This window comes from Notamacropus eugenii, chromosome 1, assembly GCF_028372415.1.
Source record: "Notamacropus eugenii isolate mMacEug1 chromosome 1, mMacEug1.pri_v2, whole genome shotgun sequence".
Taxonomy (NCBI): Eukaryota; Metazoa; Chordata; class Mammalia; order Diprotodontia; family Macropodidae; genus Notamacropus; species Notamacropus eugenii.
In genome coordinates, this window is record NC_092872.1 from 302268096 (window position 1) to 302287944 (window position 19849).

Genomic DNA, 19849 nt, shown 5'->3' on the forward strand with positions numbered 1-19849 from the left:
GAAAAATAAAATAACAGGCAGATGACAAGATCATCACTATTTGCAGTTAACATGATGATTTACTTAGAAAAACCCAGAAATTCATCAGAGAAACTAAAAGAGGCAATTAATAGCTTCAGAAGAAGAAGGATACAAAGTAAATCCACAAAAATCAGGGGTTTTTTTTTGTTTTTGTTTTTTTTTTTAGCATAAATAAATCTGTGGTGTACTTTGAGATGCTTTTTCTGTATTTATTGACCTTGTGGTTTGAGGTATTTTTGTCTTTAATTTGATTATATTAGTTGATTTCCCAATGTTGAATCATTCTCATATTTCTAGTTTAAATTCACCTTGCCCAGGATCATCTGAAATCTCATTGCCATGCAGGCTGACTTTTGATGCTCAACACTTTCTCAGCATCCTCAGTTGCCCCTTTCCTCTGATTGGAGGATGGAGCAATAAACTCCTCCCAAAGCTTTCTGTTATAGAGGGCTCAGAACTTAGCAGAAATCTTTTCACTTTCTAATAGTTGGTCAGTTCCTCTTGAGCATCGTGTCTTATGCTCCCCTCACCCTACCTTGCTCCCCTTTTTTAGCTTCCTTTTGAGCATTATCTTCCCTCATTAAATTGTAAGGTTTTTGAGAGCAGAGACTGTCTGTCTTTTCCTTATTTATGTCTCCAGTATCTGGCATATAGTAGGCACTTAGTAGTTATTAAAGACATGGTGAATATTTTTAGATATATTACTATAATTTTGTTAGGATTTTAAGTTTTTGCATTAATGTTAATTAGTAATATTGGCCTATATTTCTTTTTCTTTGTGTGATCTCTCTTAATGTCACAAAAAGGTTCATTGAGTATTTGCCATAACTTGAGAATAATTGGTGTATTACTTTTTAAGATTTTGACAGAGCTCACTTGTAAATCTGTTTGGACCAAGGTTCTCCCTTCTGTCCACTTTGGTAGTTATTTTATGGTATACTTTTTTCTTAGTGAGGATTGTTTATCTTTATTTTAGATCTGTTAACCTGGCTATCTTATCTGTGATTGTACCTTCATTCCTTGCTTTAATCATTTTACTTTCTTTCTTCATTTTTATCCGTAACATTATTTTGAGGTATTCTTCTCCCTCTTAAATTTTCCTTTACTTTTTAAATTACTTCTTTATTCTCTCTATGTCACTCCTTGAAGTAGTTTTTAGGATGTCAGATTGAATCTCCTTTCTTTATCCTATTTTTTTTTGTTATGTATTTATAGATCTTACCTACTCTCCCCCTTTTTCTTGATAATTGTATGAATTCTCTCTCATTTTTTATAGAAATGCCTCAAGTAACTTTCATTGACAAATAGACTCATCATGTAGCTTGACCTCTTTTGACTTTTGAAATGTGTTATTTCCCTTCCTTCTGGTTTCTGGTGACTGAAAGAAACCTGGGGTTATTTGAACTGACACCCCTTTATCTATAAAGGTCTTTATTCCTGGTTACTTGCAAAATTTATTGTTACTGAAATTGTGAGATTTTGCTACTTCGTGACTTGAACTCCTGAGAAAGGAGGCTGAAAAACTCCATGGTGGGAAAGAAACTAAAAACAGAAAGGAAATGGGTTTCCGCAAGATGTTGAGGGGTGGAGTCATAGATAAGTCCAGTTCCCCTCCATCTCAAATTAGGTATAAACTTACAAGATAGAGTAAAATACTGACCACAAATGATTAAAAAAAGGGATTTGAAAGAACTTGTGACAAAACTCCCAGAAAATCTAGTAGAGCAATAGTAGAAGAAAAAAGGGCAAAAAATACAATGAATAAAAATTACTGGTGGAAGGAAATTCCATCCCCCACAAAAACAATTCTGAAGAAAGAGAAAGTGCTGCAGCCACTCTATCTCTTGAAATGGCTGAAAAATTATACTATTAGACTGCTCCAAAGACCAATTTAAAGGATAAAACAGGTATAATGTAAGATGAAAATTCTTCTCAGAAGTAAAAAGAAAAGAAAAAGAGAACAGGGCACTTAGAGCAAGTGACAGTAGATCCCCAGAAGGACAGAAGAGCAGAATTGAAATTCATTTGTAGAAGTGGAAGAAAAATTGATTGTCTAGATTTTGGTTCTGCATCTGGTTCAATGAATGGTTTGACTAAGGATTCAAACGCCAAATTCATTTTTCTAAAAATTTCCTCAGTTCCCCTAGGTAAAAGCAATTCCTAAGACAATCAGAAGCAATTCAGGAAGATATGAGCAGGTCAAAGGAGAGGGGCAGGAAAGTTAAAAGCAGTCAGCAAGGATTTCCCCTAAGATTTCAAGAACTCCTGGGCAGCAATCACCCTTATGCTTTTCTTGCCCAAAAGGCCCCACAGCTGGATCACACAGAAGTCCACTTGAGGACAAAGTTAAATCAAACTGCTCCAGCTCTATGACTTCCTTGTTTGCAGCAAGTCTTAGTAGCTGATTTTGTTGGAGATGGGATTGTTAACTTAAACTTTCCTAGTTTACTTGGTTTTACAAGCAAAAGACTAAGTAATTGGTTCAGTATTTTCGTATTTATAAAACTAATCAAAGTAATTAAAACTCATTTTTGAAGTAAAAAAAAGATCTGTGGTCAGACTTCAAGGGGGAGAATGTCAAAAGAATTGGGAGGATAGAAAGGGGAAGAATCGTATTAATATTTCTGTGTTTCTTAGACTAGTACCCCCATTTCCTGATTGGCTGACTAATTTTTATAGGGAAAAGGAAAACAGAAAGGAATGTGTTTGGGGGAAGTAAGGGGAGGAGGAAGATAGGATCTTGGCCCTAGAAGAAAGGGAGTGGGACCTGTAAGGTTTTATGTTTTTAGTTTCTTGTCCTGCCTGAAGATCTTTTGAGAAGGAAAGGAAAGAGCACTGAGGAGCCAAGCCTCCAGTATTAGAGTTGGAATTGGATCATATACATGGAAGGTGAATACTTGTTTCCCGAGAGAGAGAGAGAGAGAGAGAGAAAGAGAGAGAGAGAGAGAGATGCAAAGGGGACTTAAAAATGGGCCCTGGTTGGGGGAAGAAAGGGTAATTAATCCAAGAGGTCTTTTCTATGTTGTATTCCTCCTTCTCAGGAGCCACCTTCCACCTTAACTCCACATATAGGTGGACTTATATAAATCTGAGAAGAGACAGGAAAGAAGGAAGTTTAGATCAATTAGGTCATTGAGGAATGAGGCACTGGTCTCAGCATGAGCAGGTAGTAACTTAAAAGCCTTGAAAGCAGTTCTGAATGTGATGTCCAAGGTCTACCTCACACCTCACTCTTCCTCCATCATTCATTGATGTTTCTGGGAAGAGGTTTCTCAGTTAAAGAGTCTTCAAACCAGATGAGGAGACATGGAGATCTGTAATTGTATGAACAGTTGTGAAACAGATAAGGGATTACAATTTTGTTTTTGTCTTTCAGAAGTCCTATCCTTACCTGAAAGTTCGGTCATCGAATAAAGAACTAAATGAGAAGCCAGTGAAATTGGGATATATTCTAAAAAGTATTATGGAAAGGGAAAAGAGTAAAGAGGAGAATGAATTAAATGAATATTTCTTGGAATGAATGATTCAAACTATCATTGTGAGATGAGGATAGAGAGCATTTCTTACCATGGTCTTATCTGTGCTGGGAAAGGAAAGGGTTAAAAAAAATTAGTTAAGGTAAAAACAAAGAATTTAGGAAAGGAAAAATAATTAGAGGGGTGAAGGGGAGAGTCTATGGGAGGGGAAACTAAGATCAGTTCAGTTTAGCAAAACAAATCCATAGGGATTGAGGGCTAATTTAAAAGATGTAAAAAAGAGATGAACAGAATACAATAATGAAAAAAATTCAAAGTAAAATTACAAAATGCATATAAAATATCTGAGTTAACCTACTTAAAAAAAGCCCAAGACCCATAGATTCAACTACAAAACACACTTTATAGAAATGAGAGAAGTCTTAAACAGTTGGAGAGAATTTTTTCATAGTTTAGCTATATCAATGGGGAAAAGTTAACCTACATGCTTAGTGCTACCAAGAAATTACTTTACAGAGTTTAGTGACCTGTTAAAATAATCCAACTATGAGCACAGTGAATAATTTCAAGGAAATTGGAGGACAAAGTGGGGAGAGGTATGGAGATGGCCTAGAATGACCACATTTCAAACTCTATTATAAAATAACTATCATTAAAGCTATTTGGTGCTGGTTAAAAAATATAAAAGTAGATCAGTAGAACTGACCAGACAAACAAACTTATTAATTTTTTTAAAACTAAATTAAAATTTTTAAAAGTTACAAACATAATTCATTGGAGGAAAATTGCTAAGAATTGGAAGATAGTTTAGTTGAAAATCGAGTTCAGCCAGTGGACAAGTAATCTAAATATAAAAGATCACCAAATCAGAGAACAGCCAACTATCACTGGTATAAGGATGGTTATGGAGGAAATTCATTAGCAGACAAGGAACAGAGGAAGTTGCAAAGGACAAATTGTATTTTCAATTATATAAATTTTCAATTTATATGAGATTTTCATATTCTTTGACTCCTTATCTCTTAGGAATGGCTTACCTATATATTTATGTCAGTTCTTCCTACCCTACTCCCCCAATTTGGTAGCTTCTCTTATTCTAGTTACTTGTTCACACTCAGAGATGTAAGGGGCCATAAGAAATCACCTAAAATCTTCCTGTGAAATCAGACACATTTACTTGCATACTTAAAAGCAACTATGGTTCCATCACTGTGGGCATTTTCTACACCAGTTTCCTCCAAAGTAGAGGTTTCTACAAGAAGATTTTTTCTTTTTTTTCCTGAGTAATCATTTTATTACTAAGGCCAGCAAATTATAAATGAAAGGATGATCATTTGGCCATTTTTCTTGGACCAAAGGCCTACAGGAAGATATTCACAAACCCTTTTAATTCTAATACCTTCCTTTCCTCCATTAATTATTTCCTACTTTGCTGTATAAAACTTGTTTGTTCATTTTTGTTTGTCTCCCTTGTTAGATTGTAAACTCCTTGGGGGTAAGGACTGACTTTTGCCTCTTTTGTGCCTTTAGTACAATGCCTTGAGCATAGTAGGAACTTAATACATGTTTATTAAATGGAGGCCCATGGCCTGACCCCTCCAATCAGTTGGAAGGTAGGATGAGATATTCTCACCTTTCTTAATGGTAGCCAACAGTGAGATAGTCCCAGAACAGTTACTTTTATCCCTCAACACCCCCTCCCACTTTCTCTTCTCTCTTCACTGAGCAAACTCCTCACTTCTGAAATGATACCCTAATAAGACACATGCCCCAAACTGAATTCATTATTTTCTTCCCCTCCCTTCCTCAAACTTCCCTACTTCTAGATCCTTATTTCTGTCAAAGACACCACCATTCTTCCAGTTTCCCAGATTCATAAAAACAGCATTATCTGAGTCTCCTTCAACACCTTCACCCTATATAGCCAATCAGTTTACAGATCTTGCCATTTCTGCCTTCACTACATGTCTCATATTTGATCCTGTCTCTTGATTCACAGTTACCATCTTAGTCAAGCACTCATCACCTCTTGCTTGGGTTGTTGCAACATCCTAATTGTTCTCCCTGCCTCAGGTCTCGCCATACCTTTGTCCATTCGCCACACTGGTGCCAAATTCATTCTTAAGCACAGATATGACCATATTTCTCCACTTCTCAGTAGATTCCAGGGGCTTCCTATCACCTTTTTTGCTTCTTCTACACTCTACCTAACCTTTCTGCCTTTGCACAAACGATTCCATATTCCCTGAAATGCACTCTCTTTTACCAACTCGCCTCTTTTCCTTTAAGAATGCTCCAGGCTCATCATCTTCTGCATGAACTCTCTCCCTAGTGCCTTTCTTCCTAAACTGTCTTGCGTTTGCTACTTTGTACATTTTGGTGTCTGTTCACTTTATATTTATGCTGTTCATATTTTTATATGTACTTATATGCATTTCTTTCTCCCATTGTAACTTCAAATAAACATTATTTTGGTTTTCATATTTGCGTCTTCAACACGTGCATCTCTTCCTCTCATGGGGAAGGGGCTTAATAAATATTTGCTCTTTGATTACAAACTACTACCCAGGTACCTCAAGCGATTGCTGTACCTGTGTGTTGTAAAATTCTGTTAACTCTGCTTCCCAGATCACCTCCTGCCTACAATAGGTGCTTCTCAGAAAGTTGGGTTTACACTCTAGAATAAGATCCCTGGAAGCCCCTTTTTTGTTTTGGTTGGAACTGAGTAAGTCACATGAGATGAGCAGGTACAGGTAGATAGTATATTATTTTACTTCTCCCCACTGCCAACTCACTCTTACTCTAAACTTACCTATGAATATCAAAAGGCACTGTCATCTTTCTTCTAGTCACTCAAGTTTACAACCTCATCACTGTTCTCTGTTCTCCATTGTCTTTCACCGCACATATCCAGTCAGTTGCTAAATCTTGTTATTTTCCACCTCCACATTTTTGCCATTTGTCCCCTTCTCTCTACTCACCAGCCTCCATCATGCTTCAAACTTTTGTCACCTCTTGTCTGAACTAATGTAATAAGCCTAATTACTTTCTCTATTTAAGTCTCTCTGCTTTCCAGTTCCATCTTCCATATAGCTCTCTCGTGGCTTTCCTAAAACTCAGGCCTGATGATATGTTTCTCATTCAGTAAACTCCACTGACTCCCTATTGACTCTAGGACCAGATACTAACTCATATTTATCTCATTCTTCTAAAAATTTTGATTTTTGTGTAAATTTTATAATGTACATAATTACTAGCATAGCAGTTGATGTGGGGATAATCAACTAGGAAAGACATTTCTGATCAATACAATGAGCTACTACAACTCCAAAGGATTCGTGGCATAAAATAAAAAAAAAAATATCACCTTCTGATAATGCTTTATTTTCATAGCACAAGTTTTATTCTCCTTTAATTGATTTTAGAAAACATATTTCAGAACAAGCAAAATCAATCCTTCTCCACAAATAAATATTTCTGCAAAACTGAAGGTATAAAGAGAGTTCCAGGAGCAGGTACTATATCTCCAAAGATGAAAATATTTGCATGTAGTTAATAAACATGATAGAGAAGTCATACTACCTAGAAAATTATAGTTTCTAGTCAACTACCACACAGAGGCAAATTGAGAGAGAAAAAGGTTCCTTAAGGACTTAAGTGATGAAGTGATGTAGAGAAATTCAGTTAATTCTAATGTCTTTTTTCAGCTGAAGATCTGATTACTCAACATTCAAATCAGTATTCCCTTTTCTTTCTTAGCTTGAGAGATGACGTTTTCCTATAGTAGCCAATAGTGAGACTTGTTCCCAACACAGTTACATCTACCTTTATCCTTCAGCACTCCTTGACTTCATTCCCTCTCTCCACTGAGCAATCTTTCCACTTCTGAGAAGACAGCTTGAGTTCAACATGTCCCAAACTGAATTCTTTATCTCCACCTCCCTCCCTTACCCTCCACCCCATTCTTTTAGACTTTAGAAAGAGAACGCAGTACCAGGCATTGTACTAAACTCTGAGAATACTAGAGCTGGAAAACAAAATGGTTCCTTCTCCCAATGAACTTAAATTCTAAAAAAGGAGGACAAAAGAGTAGGGTGGGAGAGAGATGGAAACTCTGTGGAGGTAGAGCACTTGGAAGAGGTGGGGTATTGAGAGAGTGAACATCTCAGCTGGACTTTGCCATGATAATGGCAGGTCCAAGCAGACGCTGACCAGTCATTCAGTTGGCCTCAGGGTTAAGTTCATCTGTATTGGAGATGGAGCCCACTAATGTGGTGGTCACACTTTGAATTTTTTATTTTTATTTTTGCTAGACCTCCAACGCAGATCTCACTTTTCTTTTCAAATACTGATAATCCTATGGCATTTTAATAGTATTTCTATAAAAATTAGGCTGCTCAGCAACTGAACAAATAAACGATGAGAATATGCATATGGATCACTGAGGAATATAAAACAAGCCTTTGATATTCTTTTGGAATTATTTCAGAGAGAAAGTCAGTTTTTTAGAGTGACTTTCAAGTTAGCTAATATTTATTTGAGGTTTTTTTTTTCCTTGTTTCCTTTGATTAATGATGGAATTTTCACTACTACTAAGAACCTGAGAGAGATGAGACATAATAAGCAAACCAGGTCACCGTCAAACAGAATTATTGCTATACCAACATTTAACTCAACATGAAGGAGTCGATAGAGCCCTGGTTCTGAAGTTAACCTGAGTTCAAATAAGGACTCGTACATTTGCTTGCTGTGTGATCCTGGGCAAGTCACTTAATTTGTGTGTCTCAAGTTCCTTAACTGTAAAATGGGGATAATAATAAGACCTATCATCCCAGATTGTTGTGAGGATCAAATGAGATAATATTTGTAAAGCATTTAACACATTGCCTGGTACATAGTTGATGCTGAATTAAATACTTGTTCCCTTCTCTTCATCCTCTGTGGTCATTGAAATGCAGTGCTTATCACTAAATCTTTCTGTATTCTTTATTATATGTTCGTACAAATTTGTAAAATGGTTTTCTCATAGACTGAGAAGATACTTTGAGTTCAGCATGTCCCAAACCAAATTCTTTGTCCTCTCCTCCCTTCTTCTAGACTCTAGAGAAAGAATGCAGTGCCAGGCACTGTGCCAAGCTCTGAGAATATGAACCAGAAAACAAGATGGTTTCTACACCTAAAGAATTTAAGGGGACCTGGAAAGAGTGGTGTGGTGGGGAGACGGAAACTCTGAGGAGGCAGAGCACATGGAAGAACTCAAAGGAGAGAGTGACTATCTAACCCAATTAATCTTTGCCTTCCACTAAAGTAGCATTCTGTAACCACTGCAATTTTTCATATAACTGACATTGGATAATTATACCAAAAATCCTGACAGAATATTGAGCTGAAATGAATAACCTAAAAATTAATAGTAAAGGTAAATTCTTACACTTGGGTTAAAAAAAAAATCAGCTTTACAAGCATAAGAGGCATCATGGTCAAATGATTTAGCTGGAAAAGATCTGGGGGTCTTAGTGGATGATGATATGTCAACCAAAATAAGCTAATGTTATTTAGGCCACATTAGTACAGTGTTCAGAACACAGAAGATAGTGATCCATTGTAGAATGATACTGTTGTCAAAACACATTGGAGTACTATGTTTAGTTTTGGGTGCTTCTGGTCTTGGAAAAGACATCCATAAACTGGAAAAGACGTCCAGACGATGGTGACCAGGGAGACAAAGTCAAGGAGACCTGTTTTCAGTTCCCATCTCAGACCTTTACTAGCTGTGTGACTATGAGCAAATAACTTCAACTCCCTGTGACTCAGTTGCCTCATCCTTAGTATGAGGAGGTTAAACTTACTGGTGTCTAGGTTCTTCTCTTCTATGATTTCATGACCAAGTGAATCAAAGATCTTGAATTCATATTGTTGAACTGAGGATGTTTACTGGAAGGAACTAAAGCTACTTAGCTTGCTTGTGACTTGGGTGAGACCTGAGAGATGGATCATAGTTGTCTTCAAGAATTTGAAAGTCTCTTATAATGGAAGAGGTATAGACTTGTTTGTCTCCAAAGGGTAGAATCAGGATCTTTAGAGTAATATTGCCTGGAGGTAGATTTAGCTTGGATATGAGGAAAATCAACCTTCTTAGCTATCAGTTATCCACAAAAATAGAATGGGTCCCCCTAGGAAGTGGGGAGTTACCTCTTACTAGACATCTTCCAGCAGAGATTGAGTGATTGCTTGCTAGGTATGTTGCAAAGGGTAGTCTTATTTGGGTATGGGTTGAATGAGGTGGCCTCTGAGATTTCTTCTAACTCAGATTCTGGAATTCCTTGGGCTTCCTGACTCTAAGGGGGGAGACAAGAAAAAAGCCACAGTAATTAACATCAAAAATAGTCTAACAGTCAGCAAGCATTTATTAAGTGCTTACTATGTGCCAGGCACTGTTAGCAATTAGAATGTTGAAGGTGGATAATGGTTGTGGGATTGTGGTAATTATAACACTTGTGTTTGGGTTTACTTGGAAGGTACACGGTTACTGTGTGTGTGTGTGTGTGTGTGTACTTTGGTGTACAGTGTAAAGACTCAAATTCCTTTGTGAATGTACATTATGCATGTGAATGAACAAATGAATGATAATTCACTTGTGTGGGAGCAGTTTAGTGTTATAGAGAGGCAGAGAATTATCTTTTATTTATTGAAAGCTGGAGAAATGTGTGTAAAGAAACAGTTACAAGGACACCAAAGAGATATTGGTCTAAGTTGAAGCCTTCAGAGCTGCAAGTTCATTTGCATGTAACTGTTTATGACCAAAGAGAAATAAGAATAAGTAAAAAGAAAAATAAGGTAAACATTTGGAGTCTGAGGTTTGATTTAAAATGAACTTTCAATTTCATCAGAGGAACAAATAGGTGTCTGTCAGTAAGCACCCCAACATACACAAGGGGGCCTGCTATCACAGGTTCTTAGATCTGCATTCATAAAAGGAAAGGCAACTTTTGAGGGGTTAACAATCACTTTAACCAAGCACATATATCATTCACCTTGTTCAGAGGAGTCAGCACCCTGAACTTCAGAGAAAATACAGAGAAATCAAACATCAACAGACATGGCTTCCCCTGTCTGACCATAATCAATAATAATCAATCACATATATCACAAATCAACAGACAGGTCCAATTGTCTGACCATAGTTACCAGAGAGGGAAGCACCAACATCAGGGTTTTCAAAGCTGGGGTGCTGCTTAGCTTCCCAGCATCTCATCTGGCACACAAACCTTCTTCCACAAACTAAGCCCCAAAGTAAAACCTCACCCTCAGAGTATTTATATACTTTTCAGAACCAGAGGGAATGACACTGACCGAGTGCCTCAATAGAAAAAAACAAAAGGTACTTGGGACCCTGCTACAGAACAGCTCCCCTAATCAAGCTTCCCTCTGTGGGCAGGCCCATCCATGTTGGGGCAGATCTTCTTTAATCACATTCAAACAGAGGCATTATACTTCTTGATTATACTAAAACAAAAACAGCAAAAGATCCTATTTTGCTTGGCCTCACAGTACCTAAAAGTCAGGAGGACTCTCATTTAAGCAAATAAAGTGCAGAGAAATTGGATAAAGCAGCCCTTTTAGGAACTCTCCATGCCAGTCAAGTTGACTGCATCCCCTAATGTCACTCCATCTCTGATCTCTGTGCCTTTTGTCCAGGTGGTCCCATATAGCTAGAATGCAGTCCCTTTTCATCTCTTCTTTGCAGAATCCCTAGTTTCCTTCAAAGCATTTATGCAACACGTAACAAATAAGTGGTTACTGTCTGCCAGGCCCTTGACATACAATGACAACAAAACAGTCCCTACCTTCAAGGAGCTTACGTTTCATGGGAATCTAGTCTGTAAATCAAGTTCCCCATTCTGTTGGAGACCTTTCCAGTTCCCTTCTCCCTGATCCCTCCAGTTGTTAGCTGTGGTCCCACAGGTTTTTTTGGTATGTATTTTAATTTAGGTTGCTTTTCCTGAATAGAACAGTAGACCCACGAGCACACGAGTTTTTGTCTTTGTATCCCTAGTACCTTGTACTTATTATGAGCTTAACAAAAGTTTTGTGAATGAAAATGAATTAAATAAACTTGGTAAGTTCTTTTTTCTTAGGAAGTATTATAAAAAAGACACTTGATTCTTGTACTTGGTAGAGAGATGGGTTCAGAACCTACCTCTGACACTTGTTTACCTTGGATAAGTCACTAAATTTCTGAGTCTCAGTTCCTTAACAATACTGTGGGATGAATGGCATCCGTAATATCTCTAGTGATACAATACACCTAAAGTTCTTTTCGAGATTTAAATTACCGTATTAATGTCTTCTTTCATGGCAAATTATTGATATTGGCTTAACTTTTTTTGGCTTGGAATTTAATATTTTGACCATTTGACATCTCCTTTCTTCTTAGGATGAACTTGACCTCACAGACAAACACAGAGAAGCCATGTTTGCACTTCCAGCAGAGAAGAAATGGCAAATATATTGCAGCAAGAAAAAGGTCAGAGATAGATGTTTCTTTTTAAATTTGACTTAGCTAATATGGAAATATGTTTTGCATGATTGCACATGTAAAATCTGTATCAAATCTTTTACCATCTTAAGGAGAAGTTGGGAGAGAAGAGGAGGAAAAGAATTTGGAACTTAAAAACTTTTTTTTTTTTTTAGAAAGTTCAAAATTGTTTTCACATGTAATTGGGAAAAATAACATTATTTAAAAAATAAGAGTTAGAACTCTTAAATCTCTCTCATTAAACACTTTACCAGGAGGCAGTTCTTCATATTAAAAGTCTGATGAAAGCATCTGACATACCACCTACTTATATTTTAGTTATATGAATATACCATTATAACAGTGTTCTTCCCTCTTTTCGCTTAACGTATGGCTGAATCTTTTCCTTAACTTGAAGTATGAGGTTGGGGAAAATAATTTTACTACTCTGGATCTCAGTTTCCTAATCTATAAAGTTAAGTGGGTTGAAATAAAACAAGGATTTAAAATTGTGTGTTTGTGTGTGTAGTGGTCCCCATTGGCTGTTTGGTGAAGTCTATGGACCCCTTCTTAACATACTGTTATTTTAAATTCATAATTGAAGGAAATGATAACGTTCAATTAGAAGTTAGTGAAAATGAAGATGTAAAATTTTTCCCCATCTGAATTCACTCATCCCCGAAATCTATCCATGGAGACCCCAAGTCAAGAAGCCTTGAGTTAGATGATTTTTATAGTCTTTTCCAAATTCTACCTTCTTCTTTAAAAAAATCTATCTAGCACCATGGATTTGCCTACCTTTTGTAAAAGTACACACTGCCATTTTTTAGAATCTCTCTTTTCTCTGCTTTCCCTACTTTTCTGTCCCTCCTTCCTACCTTGTTTCTCTCTGCCCCCCCACCATTTTCCCATGCCCAATATTAGAAATACTCCTGCCTGCCAACTCCCCTTGCCTTCCAGTTCCATCTCCTGCTTTATCAAAAGCTGATCTAGGAGAACACCAGAAACCGAACCAGGAAAACTGTGACAAAAATTAGCAAGACAAAGCGTTAGAGACCCTGCTGGTGTGTCATATCACCAGTTGTAGGATTTTCGCTATATAAAATGAAGCCATTACCTCCCATATGGTTTTATGACCTTATACCTTTGTAGAGTATTTTTAAGATAAAATATTTTTAGTATAAAAATAAAAAATAATATAAAAAATTGAAGCACAGTTTTTTAATTGAATGGAGATAATTTATTAAAAAGCTGTATATTTGAGAACTTTCAGCAATAGTAAATGGAACCAAAAATGTATTGCTCACTCCTTCTGTCTCTCAGTCTACTCCTTGATATTATCAGACCAAGTTGTAATCTTTAAATTGAGTAATCAATTTATGATCAATACAATTTCATTCTGGTCATTTCCTTCCTTTATGTTAACTGTGTGGCAGTACTTCTTATCCATACATATCTAACCACTCAACAATCCTATTTCAATGACCTGGTTGCCCTAACTAATGAGTTTTATGTTCTGTGAGTATTATCAAAAATAAATTTCAAGAATGAAAGGGAAGTATGTGACACTTTTTTGACAAATATTCAATGATCATTTTCAAGGTAATCAGGTTGTGTTGACTTTGGAAGCAATATAGGTTGTCACAATGCCATTCTTTTAAAAATAGAGTGACTATACTTGAGCCAGAGCCTCATTATTAAAATCTTGTGTCTTACATTCTTAATAATGCTTGTTGAATTATATCGTATGCAGAAGATATGATCTCCTCTTCATTGTGCTATGAATTTTTTTTTTCTTACACTTAAGGCAATATAGAATGAAGTTTGAGGTCAAGAATTGGCAAGGGAATAGGAAAGGAAAGAAAATGGGAGCAGGTTACTGAGAGAGGGGAAAGTTTCCTTCTTTCTTCAGGTTTTTTTTTTTTTTATTACACCCATGACAATAATTGAAAGTTAATCATGGAAACTACTGACCTTCACATGAGGAAAAAGCATCCTCTGGAGGGTAATGACCTCAGACCAACAGCTGCTGCCCATTTTTCAACCTGCCAGTTTACAGTTTCCCATTGTAGTATTCCATTTCACGTGCTGGTGATGGGGGATGCTTTTTAGAAAAAAGAATGGATGTGGACACTAGCTACTGAGTTCCATCTCTTGATAAATGAGTTAGTCTTACTGGTAAGAGGCCAGTTTTCACTAGATATCTTGGAATGCAGAGACTTTTACTATCCAATGACTCCTTATTCCATCAGCTCGGATTTGTTATGTGACTTGGAAGACAAAAAAAGAGCTCACTTAAATCCTTTGAGGAGTCACATGGGGCTCATGGATCTGCCTCACTTATAAATGGATGGTAGCTGGATGACTAAAAGGATATTTATGGTTAAAAGCAGTCAGATTAATAAAATCAGAATATGCTTTATGATATTTAAGTAGGAAATTTGGATGGATTTGAAGCAAACCAGGATGGATAAAGAATGTTTGATTAGAGCTTGTGATATTTGCCCATGTGCTTCCATCTTCTAAGGTCAGGAAGAGTTACAAGTCTTATAGTAGTCATAGAGTAAAGAGAGAACCTCTTAGTTGGAAAATAATGAATTTAGAGACCCTTCAAACCAAGCTTATCCCAAGCAAGTTGAATTAGGTAAACTTTTCATTTTGTGGGTAAACTTATGAAATCACAAATTTCTCAGTCTTTTAAGACTAAGAACTGGAGAATTAGGGAAATTCTCACACATACTGAACATATGAAGTAAGTTCCTAGCTAAAGCCAATGAAAACATACAATATGTGTTGGTGATAGGCAAAAATTCTAAGGCAAAAAAAGTAAGCTTAAACTACATGGGTAAGTAAAGCTGAGAGTGCAAGACTGACCAGTCTGTTGTTTTTTTCAATCAAGTGTTTCTCCTCCTTTGCTAATAATAACTTGTGATCTGATCTGTGACTTTTCCTAGAAAAGCATGTTGTGTTCATTTCTCATGTTGTACAGGAAGCTTTTCCCAATACCTCTTAATTCTAGTGCCTTTTCTCTTTTAATGATTGCATGTTTTTCCTGTATATAGCTTGTTCATATGTACTTGTTTGCTTGTTTTCTTCCCCCATTAGATTGTAAACAAAGACTATCTTTTCCTTCTTTATATCCCCAGTGCTTAGTATAGTACCTGGCACAAGGTAGGTACTTAATAAATGTTTATCGGCCAATTGACTGATAACATAATTTTGCCTGTAACACTTAGCTAACCAGATCTCCTTCAAATGTGCCAAAATGAAGGCAGAGAGAACTGTTTCTAAGGCTAAAATGACATGAAAGAATCACTTGGGAGGTGGAGCCAAGATGGCAGAGCAAAGTCAGAAAATTGCCTGAGCTCTCACCAGTATCCTTTGGAAGCAACATTAAATCAAACCTCTAAACAGATTCTGGAATGACAAAATCTACAAAAAGGTGGTGGGAAACAATTTTCTAGCTTATGATAACTTAGAAGGACTTCAGGAAAGGTCTGTCTCACTGGGGTAAAAGGGGAATGCTGCCCAGCACAGATGGTGTCAGGGCAAGGCAGTGGGAGGCTCTTGGTCACAACACAGTTCATCAGCAGCAACTGAGGCCCCTTGAACTTGGCTCAGCAGACCAGGTGTGAGGCCACCAGCCCCAGAATCCCTAGCCCAACAGGTGCAACTAGACTGGACCACCTCAGGACAGTGGGGAAGCTGCCAGCACCTGCTGCAAAAAGTCAGTGACTTGCACTCAGACCCCCCCAGCACAAGAAGCTTGGGACAGTGCTCCTGTGCCTGAGAAGCAGAGTTCAACTTTAAAAGTCATGAAATAGACTTTAAAATGAGCAAACAACAGGAAAGAGCCACAACTATAGAAAACCAGCATGGAGACAGGGAAGATCAAAACACGAACTCTGAGGACAACAATGTCAAAATGCCTATATATGAAACCTCAAAGGGCATGAATTGGTCTCAAGCCCCAAAAGCCTTCTTGGAAGAACTCAAAAAGGGTTTAAAATAAATAAGAGGTAAAAGACAAATTGGGAAAAGAAATGAGTTATGCAAAAGAGTCAACAATTTGGAAAAAGAAGGGAAAAAAATTGACTGAAGAAAATTCCTTAAGAAACAGAATTGACCAAATGGAAAAAAAAAATCCACTGAAGAGAACAACTCCTTAAAAAGTAGAATTGGCCAAATGGAAAGGGAGGTACAAAAGTTAACTGAAGAAAATAATTCCTTAAAAATTAGAATTGGGCAAGTGGAAGCAAATGACTCTATGAAACATCTCAAGAGTCAGTCAAACAAAATCAAAAGAATGAAAAAATAGAAGAAAATGTAAAATACCTCATTGGAAAAAAACAACTGACCTGGAAAACAGATCCAGGAGAGAGATAATTTAAAAATTATTGGACTACCTGAAAGCCATTATCAAAAAAAGTCTTAATAGCTTCTTTTAAAGAATTTTCAAGGAAAATTGCCCTAGAACCAGAAGGTAAAATAGTCATTGAAAGAATCTACCAATCACCTCCTTAAAGAGATCCTAAAATGAAAACTCCAAAGAATATTTTTGCCAAATTCCAGAATTATCAGGTCAAGGAGAAAATATTGCAAACACCCAGAATGAATTCCTTGAACTTTTTCCTTATTGAATAGCAGAGACAGGGAGAGAAACACAGAGGAACACAAATACATTTTTGTGACTTTGAAGGCCAAAGAAATCAGCAAATGTTAATGGGGTAGATAACTGGTGTCTGTCATAGGAAGTTCAACAGACAATATTATAACTTTAACACTGTACCTTACCCTCAACATAGTGATGTCATTTTGGTCCTCTTTGAGAACTGGACAACAACCGTTATAACTTTCTTAAAAAGTCAAGAAAATCTTCTGTCTATATGACTGTGGTTGTTTTCAAAAAGAAAGTATTTGTGGTTCTTATCTTTAAAGGTAATTCACTTTTAAAAGATTTCCAATCACAACATACTCTTTTGTTTAAGGGAGCTTTTTCCCATCCTGAAGCCAGAAACTGCATCTGTTAACAATCTTTTGGATTTTAAACTGAAATTTCTTAAACGATGACGTACCTAACAATAAAAGGTATCTTGAGCTCTATTTGCTTATTTATCAATGTGGTTTTTGATTAAGATCATGATGCAAAAAGTTGTAGAGAAACTGTCCCATATAAAACCTAGCAAATATCTCAAATTGATCCTAGAAAGATCAACAATAAAATTCAAAAGATCAGAAATAAGCTTCTCTCTCCAGTTTGGATCTGCACAAAAAGAAATCCATAAACCAGCAGAGATGGGCAGAAGAGTCAAGCCATCATAAAGTCAAGGAAACTGGGCAGAAGTGGAAACAGGAGTCACCAGGGAAATCAGTATGGATAGGTCTGTAGGCAAATGGATTAGCCAAGGTATGATTAAGAGCTGAGCCAGGGATGTCTGGATAAACTCCAACAAATAGACCTGAAACTAATTAGACAATGCTCTAAGCAGAGAGTAGCAAGCCATCATGAACTCCGGTAATGGGGGACCTGAAGCTAGATCCTGACTTTGACCTATGGAAACAGAAGCAGGGATGAAACCAACCCCCTGCACAGGGAAAGGGGGCACAACTGTGTGCTACTTAAGTTGCACTGGAATTCATAGGAGGAGGCAGGGCAAAGTTAGCACTTAGCAACCAGTTCAGGGGATGGGTAGGTGGGGTCCTAGAAGAATATTGGAAAAGACCTGAGGCTGGCCTCACCTAGTACTCAGCAGGGAATGGAATTAACTCTAGATTGGGGATCATAGAAAGAGATGACAATAGAATCTCACTGAGGACAGAGATCTGCAATGTTACCATGTGGACATTGTAACAGGAACTAAGCATTGAAGGAGGGTGGGACCCAGATATCTCATCTGAATTGACAGTGGCAGAAGCATCCATACTCCAGAAGTGGTAGAACCAAACCATCCCATGCAAGGGTGTTAAGGAGACTGACCAAGCACAAAATCTCAAACCTGGAACTGCGGCTGAAAATAGGAGTTAACAGAAGAAAAAAACCCATGAGGCACCATGAAGAAACACTGTGAATTAAGAGAAGACCCAAGAGGTGAACTCGGAAAAAGAGTGTAACTGCCCGACAACTACAAGCAGAGCCTCAGAGGGAAAAGGAGCTTGGCCAAAAGGATGGAAAAATAGAAGGAATGAAAGAAGAGATAATAAAATCAAATTAGAAATAAGAGTTTGGGAAGAAAAAAATGAAAGGAGAACAAATAGCTTAGAAATAAAGGTGGAAAACCTTACCTAGGATTCCTTCAAAATACAGAACAGAGGAAACAGAACTCAGATTCACACATTACCACAAAGTCTAAAGATTTTTTAAAAAATTGTAAAAAATAATCAACCTCTACAGGTAGGTAAGTGGCATAGTGAATAGAGCACTGACCTTGGAGTCAGGAGGAACTGAATTCATCTGGCCTCAGATACTTACCAGCTCTATGACCCTAGTGGGCAAGTTACTTAACCCAGATTGCCTCAAAAAAAAAAAAAAAAAAAAAAGGTAGTTGACATGTAAAAGAGGTCAAGAGATAATTTAAAATTATAAAATTCCCTGAAAACCATGATCAAACTCAAAATCTAGATGTTATTTTCCCTCAAAGCCTAAGGAGCAGCTGAGTGGCACAGTAAATAGTGTCAGGCCTAAAAGATTCATCTTCCTGAGTTCATATCTGGCCTCAGATACTTCTAGCTGTGTGACCTGAGCAAGTCCCTTAACCCTGTTTATCTCAGTTACCTCATCTGTAAAATGAGCTGGAGAAGTAAATGGCAAACTGCTCCAGTGTCTTTGCCAAGAAAACCCTAAAGGGGTTCATGGAGAGTCTGACATGGCTAAAAGATGACGAAACAACAACAATAAAAGAAAACTAACTGAATATATTGGAACCATAGGGCAAAGAGAAAATAGAAAGAATTGACTAGTAACCTCTGTGAAAGGAACTCCTGAACTGAAAACACCCAGGAATGTCATAGCTCCAATGCAAGGGCACTCACAGACCTTGTTCATCTCTTCTAGATGTACTTGGAGTACAAGAAGTTGCCTGGCTCCCTCTTCAAGTCTTTTTCATTTGAACAACTGTTGAGGCACCTAGGTGGTGTAGTGGATGGATTGTTAGACTTGGAGTAGGGGAGACCTGAGTTCAAATTTGACTTTAGACACTTGCTGTTTGGGTTTGTAGTAGCTGGATAGAGCCAGTAGATAGGGAAAGAATGAAGATAAGGGAGAAGAGGGATTGGGGTGAAAGTTCACCTTTGGTGCAGCACAAAGGGTAACCTCTTCCTCAAAGACTGTAGGAAAGATTGAGAAAATGGTGGATAGGGTCAAGGTTTTGATTAGAGAAGACAAGAAAGGTCAGGCGCCAGTTGCCTGGATTAGGAGAGGTCTTCTGTTGAGAAGGAAAGAGAACAATTGAGAAGAGCTGGAATAGCTACTGCTGGAAATGCTTCTGAGCAGGAATTCTTAATGGTGTTGGTTTTTTCTTCCTGTCCCTTTGGCAGGCTGGTGAAGCCTATGGACCCTTTCTTAGAATGGTTCTTTAAATCCATAAAATACATAGGAATGCACATGCATGTGCTTATTGGGGACATATAAACACACACACACAAGACTACAGTGAGAGGATATAGTCCTAAAGCACTATGGTGTGTCTCTGGGCCTCAGTTTCCTCATCTGTAAATGAGTAGATTTCTGAGGTGCCTCCATGCTTGGAATTAACAATCCTATGTTCAGCCTCTGTGTCTGGTCTCCTTTACAGTTCTCACATGTAACAGGTAGAGGCTTTATTGGGCAAGCTGTAAA

At 37.4% G+C, this 19849-nt stretch overlaps 1 protein-coding gene across 11 annotated transcripts in view; it reads left to right on the top strand.

Moving 5' to 3' along the window:
• DAAM1 (dishevelled associated activator of morphogenesis 1) overlaps window positions 1-19849 on the top strand; it is a 202787-nt gene that overhangs the window by 97514 nt on the left and 85424 nt on the right. For all 11 annotated transcript variants that reach the window (XM_072629337.1, XM_072629345.1, XM_072629338.1 and 8 more), the window contains one exon: window positions 11935-12024. In XM_072629337.1, coding sequence (XP_072485438.1) covers window positions 11935-12024 — 90 coding nt within the window. The remainder of the gene's footprint in view (window positions 1-11934; window positions 12025-19849) is intronic.